The sequence below is a fragment of the Phodopus roborovskii genome, unplaced genomic scaffold (assembly GCF_943737965.1).
Source record: "Phodopus roborovskii unplaced genomic scaffold, PHOROB, whole genome shotgun sequence".
NCBI classification, from domain to species: domain Eukaryota; kingdom Metazoa; phylum Chordata; class Mammalia; order Rodentia; family Cricetidae; genus Phodopus; species Phodopus roborovskii.
The window spans coordinates 21,360,234-21,367,341 of record NW_026126413.1 but is presented as its reverse complement, the minus strand read 5'-3'; the positions used below and the strand labels follow the sequence as shown (position 1 = coordinate 21,367,341).

The window sequence follows — 7,108 nt, the reverse complement described above, 5'->3', positions numbered from 1 at the left end:
CTGAGCATTTTAAATGGTGCTCAGAAAAGAAGTATCACTTAGACTTGATGTGTTGACTTATTACATGCTTAGAAAGTTCTACCCATAAAGAGGGAGGGCCATTTATAATTCTCAGTATCTGATATCAATTTCTTCAAGAACAAGGAAACTTTGCAAGGAGGAGAGGAAGAAGGAAGTAACTGGCCAGAATGAAAAAAAGAGGAACAGCTCTCAGCCCAAGCAAGTCTGATGCAGAGTGAGAGGCAGCCTGGCCCTCCCAGGCTTGAAGTGAGTCGGAACATGACTTCAAGTGTTTGGGTAACAAAAAGAGGTAAGAAATAGTTTCACCTTTAGTCAATGGGTGATGTTTTGCTACATAAAAAGATCAGTTTTTTTTTTTTTTTTTTTTAAGGATTTTAATTCTGCCTTAGTCACAATGGGGAAAGCAATTGGCAGGTTGTGGGTGAGGTTGGTGTGTCTAGGACCCTGCAAGGCTTCCCTGCTCTTCCTTCTGTCCTTGCCCTGCTTCCTGACAGGAATATGCTGTCTGCTTCACAAGGGTCTACTTTATAGAGAATTTGCGATTTGCAGACAAGTGAATAAGTATCAGACAATCAAGGAGGCAGCCGCTTTCCAAAGTGAAAAGAGCGTCCAGGCTCTGCGAACCTCGTGTAGGTGTATAGCTGGGAAAGTTTATTATTTGAAATATGTTTCTTGTTGCTGGTCTTTTTTTTTTTTTTTTTTCTCATATCCAAGATTTTTCTCCTACAAAGGTAAATTGACGATAGGGGAAGGGAACGTTCCTTTGTGAATTCTCTGTGCGTGATTTTTATATTAAGGATACGCTGGATTATCTGCTCTGCACAGAACTAAAATAAATGGTAAAAATGAATTCTTTCAGCTCAAGAAGGGACTCTGGTTTCTCTTCAGCTGTCTAGGGGATAGCAGCTAGCCATGCAGGAAGCCGACTTTCATTCTCTGTAGTACCTTCCTAAAAACTAATTCCTTCCACTCAATACTTGAAATTTGTTTTGGAAGTGTACCACAAACATTGTGGTGAGTATGAATGCAATTATTTATGCTAACACTATTAAGATCCGTTCTCATCTGCCCAGAAAGGAAATGACAGTCTATTTGTAGAAGCCATTTGACAAATGTTTGTGCTTAGCCTGTGCACGGTGCCTGCCCTTGTAAGAGTGGAAGGACTCCCTAGACTGTAGCGTTCTCTTTTGTTAATTGTTAAGTTAATACACATGATTATGGGTTTTATTATGACACTTTCACACCTGTATCATTGTACCTTGCTCAAATTTGCTCACTCTTCCTGACTACCACCATTGTCTCTGCTGAGTTTTCTCTAGATGTAAAGTTTGTTGTTTTTTGTTTTGACATGGGGTCTTGTTCTGAATCCTAGGCTAGCCTCCACCTGCCTGTACGGGGATTACACAGGCATGAGCCACCATGAACAGTAAATATTACATGATGACTAGATAATGTTATGCCTATCCCCAGTGTACCCCTTACCAGGCCCCAAGGAAACTGAGAGATATCTGGATTTTGGGGGTGTTTGTCCCTAAATTGTTGTTAAACTGAGTTCATATATAAGCTGAACATATATTCCTTCTGTTGACATAAAAACGCAAAATGGACAACTTGTGCTTTGATATAGTCAGACCTTAAGGAAATGTATTGAAAGCCATCATTAGACATGCACTCGCTGAGGGCTGGACACTTGCTTTGTGTGTTTTCTTTTTCCTGCCCGCTGTTGTTATTGTGGTTATGAATGGATCACTTCATCCATTAGCAGATATTTAGTATGTTAGCCCTCCCATGCTTAGTCCTGGTGGCTGGGGGATAAATAAAGCTTACTAGCTGTTAGGGAGTCATCTAGAATCCTCCACTACAGCATCTGTAAGATGAGGATAACAGCAGAACCCACACACGAGAGCTGCAGAGTTAAATGAGATAATCCACTCAAGTGCTTGGAAGCTGACTGGATGTTCCATAAACAATGGTGAAAATGTTAGGAACACTATTGAAAATATAGGCTGTGTCAACAACTCCTGTGTCTAACCTGAAATGTATACCAAGAATGTTTTCTTGATAAAATCACAGAGGAAAATTCTGCCTGGTGGGATACTTGGTGTTTCTATCCTTGCTACTTTAAAGTTTCAACAGAGCACTTCAAACATCACCTTAACCAAATAAAAATGATGCGCTACAAGTCAATTTTTCATTAGTAGTCTTACAAAGATACTTTGCTTTAAAAGATCTCTTAAAATGTAATAGTCTATACAAACTTTAAACTCCATACTGTGAGTCTTAGTGTTGGTGCAAGCAATTAGTTAATGAATTTTGGAGTCACTTAAAAATGCCCTCTTTCATTCAAATAAATACTGATGGAATATTGGTTTTCTGTGACACATGGTGTTGATTCTCTCTAGGAATCTAAAGATGGAAGGAGCTGATCCCTGCTCACCTTTGAACCAGGTAGGAAGACGCAATCCCCTTGCATTTAGGGTACCTTGCTATATGACAGAGAACTGGCTAATTAACGTGGACTCTAGAGGGAGGGGTGTCCAGGGAGATGGCCCAGCCCGTATCCCCTCTAAAGAAGGATAACAAAGCAAAGCACCAGAGAGAGACAGGTAACAATGGCCTGACCACACATGGATAGTTATGTCATGTTGCTCTTAAATCCAAAAGGACCTTATATTTTACTTGAAAATCAACTATATCATCAAAAACAATAGAGCCCCACTTGGGGGAGGGCTGCAGGAATCTTCACTCTCTTCTTAAAATAGCTCATATTGTACTCAGCATTAAAGGCCAGGACTGACAATGTGGTGATGTTTCATACATTTGCCAGATGCAGTAAATTTATAATCTCACCAGGTATTAAGTATACAGTTAATGTATTCTTAATTTATAGCAGGTTTCTGGATGGTGGATTCCCCAACCTCCCCTTTCTTGAGGCTTCTACTGTACTATTGTTCTCTGCTTCATTCTGCGATAAACTCAAAGAAAAGGAAGTGGTAAGGAATAGATTCCCCCTGGTCTAGCTCTGGTGGAGAGGGACGGTGATGCCAACAGCTGTCTTCAGAGACTGTTGGGTCTCTCCTCTGGTCTTCGCCACGTAAAGTCCTTTCAGATCTGGGAAAGAAATGCCTGAAAGAGCCTTCAGACTCTGTTTTGAACCAGAACAGGCTCCCAAAACTCGCATCGGTCTGTGCCTGTGAGTTCGGGAGGCTGCACAACACTGTGCTGAGATGCTGAGCAGTTTTGCGAGCTCCTCGATGGGTGTGGCTGTGGGCGTTTCCCTCCTTGTACTCTTCCTGGCCTGTGGAATTGGATGTGTTTGGCACTGGAAGCGCCGGGAAGCCACAGCATTTACCTTACCGAAGTTTATGCAAAGGAGAAGCAGCAGACATAAAGACTGCACAAAAACCCTTGGCTCGAGTGCCCACGTGGTTTGCCCAAGCTCTGAAACCTCAGTGGAAAGCAAAGGCCACAAGTCTTCTACCAAGAGAAATAGGATGCTTGGCGAGTACGAAAATGTGGAAGTGGGTCCTCCGGACACCGAAGTGGCAGCCGAGAAGGCGCTGTACGAAAACACGCAGCCATCCAATCTCGAGGAGCATGTCTACGGGAATCAAACAGAGGCTCTCTATTATAATTTCCAGAAGCCTACCCCTCCTGCTCCTCAAGATGATGACACATACATCCTTCCAGATTCCTACTAGCTTCTCCTCCACTGAGACTCATTGCTGCAAGAAAAAATGATCACCAGGCTTTTGCATGGACACATGTCATCGTGATCAAATTCTGATGAAATCGGTGGTCTCTTTTCTGTCTCTACTCTTACAAATCCTCACTAGTAGAACCACTGTGGACAAATTCCAGAAACTGCCTCTGCCTTGGGTTAAATCTATGCTGTGTTATGTTAATTCTTCTCTTTAAATATTTGCCAATACAGCTTGCCTTCCTTCCTTCCTTCATCATCTGTGAGGCTCAGTGTTATTGCCATAGTCTCCTAGCAGCTCATCCTCCTGATTTTGTTTTGCTGTGATGAGGGGCTAACCCATGGCCTTTCACATACCAGGTAAGTGCTCAACCACCGAGCCACATCTCTAGACAGGTCTTCTGAATTATATCCATCCAGTCAACAGCCTATGATGCAGCAGACTGATCTTCCAGAAACATCTTAGGTGGTCATTTTGTTCTTTTGCATATACATACAGCTCAAGACCCTGAGTCCAGATTTTATGACTTGTTCAGTTACTATTTACTTTCCCAGTGATTTCTCCTGACCCCTTCCATGCTTGAATCAAAACCATCTCAACGCTTCCAGGCCCTACCCTCTACTCCATGGCGTTGCTTGACCACCTTCTGAAGCCTGCTCAGATTGTAACTTCTTCCATCATCTTCTGAGTCATGCTAAACCTGACTTTCCGTTTTTAGTTTCCAATATTCTGGAGATCTTACTGCCTGTTTAACTCTTTGAGCATTTAAGGATATGAATATTTGCTATGCATTTATTACTAATATAATATGAGAACATCTTTAGTTGCAACTAAATAGAAAGGAACTATCCTTCTTTTAGACCCAAAGAAATTATATGAGGAACTAAAAATTTGGTTAATTGACAAAAATTGTATCCTGCATTTTGTTAAGTAGTTTTAAAGAAAATTAATAAATTTACTAATTCCAAATGTATCTAATGAATATTTATTGAATGTTTTCTATCTACTTATTATAGTAGATATACTTGTTATTGTACTGGGCAGTTGGGGGATGAGGAAAGGAATTGTCACAAGCAAGCCAAAAAAGTAAGGGGGGGGGGAGACAAATTTTGAGTATAGATTTTCTACACAGAAAGAAAATACTACAGACAAATACTGTGTTCATTGTGAAACTATGGCTATTTAATCTTTAAAGATAGGCTTTTATAGAATGCTCTGTACTACTTAGCCAGGTACCCAGCACACTGTTACTTTGCCAGGTGAATCTTTACTGAGTTTTGCTGACAAGAAGTTTTCAGAGGAACAGGAGTCAAAAGGAATTGCTCCGTCTTGTCTTCTGTGATTGAGTCCAACATCATTAATTTCTCCTAGCCTTATTCCCTCTTTCATAGATGTCTACACCAGCATCCTTTGCCATCTCTTAAATCCTCCCTGGGTACCATCAGGGAACAGGTGCCATTTTAAGTTCTAGGTAGCAGCTCTGCAGGCCTCTGAAACTCAGATCTTAGTTCCAAGGCCATAAACATCTGAAGTTATTATCTCTGTGATTCCTCAATGTCCCTTCTAGTTCTCACCCTGCACTGTAAGAGATGGGGTGGGGGGAGGGAGAGAGAGGGGGGTGACAGAGGGAGAGAGAATTCTGCTAGTACTTGTTCAATTTTGTATAGTATGTGCATATTAGGGAAACCTTCTTTCCACAAAGTAGAATCCAACTTATACAGAAGTAAAGATGATAGTGAGTGCTTTGAAGAGTGAGCAAAAGAAAAGGAAGAGAGAAATAAAGGAAATTCTATTTTTAGAGAAGTGAGGTAAGATAGAAAAGAGGGTTTAAGTTTAATGAAATGGTCAATGGTGGTCACTCAGGGTGAAAGGGGACCGCCCATGCAAGTACGATGTGCAGAGGGGTAAGGGTGGAGCAAAATGTCAGAAAGAGATGGAGGGGTTCACGGTGGTCTCAGAACGTAAGGAAAGCATGTGCCTGGAGCTGCATGGTGGACAAGGGGCTTAAGAACCCCCTGTTGGGAGAGTGGGGATATAACAGGCCAGGAGACTTATTGGCATATGGTTCTGACCCTGTTATAGGTGTGACTTAGCTTTGCTCTGCTCTGCTCTGGGTACAACTGGATTAATAAAGGGTTTTAACAGAGATGTGACATAAAACATTTGTGGTTTCAGAGGAGTTTCTGAGCTGAGAAATGACTGGAGAGAGGCAAATGAGGGGGATGGGTAGATTAACAGATCTTACAGGTAACAAGAGAGACAGACAGACAATGCTGTTCCGTTTTTGAAGAAACAGCACAGGATTTGTGACGGACTCGGGGTGTGTGTTTGGAAGAGAGAGGTAAGGTTGGAGGTTGTGATTAAGGGTCTGGAAGAGTCACCTTCTTTCTGACTAGGGGCAATGGTCAAGTACTTTACTGAGATGAGCAGACTGCAGGAGAAGACAGGCTAGGAAGCTATAGCCACTAAGAATAGGGCGCTCTGCTTATTATTATATGGACAGCTAAGAACAAGACTACACTGGCTGAGACACTTAGCAATTTTATTCATTTCCTGTATCCAAGAGACTACAGCTAGGCAGTCAGTGGTTATCATGCCAGCACCATGAAGCCAGCAGCCCCATGATGCTGCACAGAAACAGCCAGGTCCTCTCTGTGATGTGTCTTCTTTCTCCTCTCTGTAGAGTAGCTGTGTTCTATTTCATAGTCAGCTCCTGCCATGAGGAAGAGGGGTGTGGAGAGATGCTGGTTTATATCTCACCAATCAGCGTGCATGACACAGATGCTTCCGGTTATAAGGGTGGATGGTAAAATAAGGTTTGACTTCCAATAGCCTCGTAGAGACAGAAGAAGTGGAAAATAGAGTCATGGAGATTTTTATCAACCCGCAGTACTTGGCCTTAGAGTTGATTTGGGACATGCTTATTTGGGCAAGTTCAATACCCATTGAGATGTACAAAGAAATATTCATTTCGTGGGTTATATGTCTATGTTTGGAGTTTGGAGGAGAGGTCACAGCTGGAGGGTTATGTTTGGGAACCTTAAATGGGTTTCATTGGAACAGAAATGGGTAGATCATCCTGAAACTATGTGGAACATAAAGTTGATAATCCAAAGAAGCGGCTAGAGAAAAATCAGAAACACACACACACACACACACACACACACACACACACACACACACACGCACACACTGCAGCATTTTCTGAGGCTACATTATAGAAGAAAATGCAACATAAGCGGTAAAGAAAGAATGTCCCGGGAAGACAATAAATGCCCATGGTCTGAAGGGCTGGAAGCTGATATTGTGAGGTTGGTTAATTAAGGGCAAGCTGCCTGAGTTTGCTTTCATCGCAAGGATTAAGGCAGAGGAGACTTTCTTACCAT

At 42.0% G+C, this 7,108-nt stretch overlaps 1 protein-coding gene across 3 annotated transcripts; it reads left to right on the top strand.

The window, feature by feature from the left end:
• The first annotated feature begins 247 nt into the window (after nt 1–247).
• Gapt (GRB2 binding adaptor protein, transmembrane) lies at nt 248–4,689 on the top strand. Of its 3 annotated transcripts, none has more exons than XM_051182938.1 (3): nt 248–310; nt 2,424–2,469; nt 2,915–4,689. In XM_051182938.1, the coding sequence occupies exon 3, from the start codon at nt 3,249–3,251 to the stop codon at nt 3,720–3,722; it is 474 nt and encodes a 157-aa protein (XP_051038895.1). In that variant the 5' UTR covers nt 248–310; nt 2,424–2,469; nt 2,915–3,248; the 3' UTR covers nt 3,723–4,689. The 3 variants fall into 3 exon arrangements, with proteins under 3 accessions (XP_051038895.1, XP_051038894.1, XP_051038893.1); XM_051182937.1 differs by having other exon boundaries at nt 2,912–4,689; XM_051182936.1 differs by lacking the exon at nt 248–310 and having other exon boundaries at nt 2,381–2,469; nt 2,912–4,689.
• Nucleotides 4,690–7,108: the final 2,419 nt, after the last annotated feature.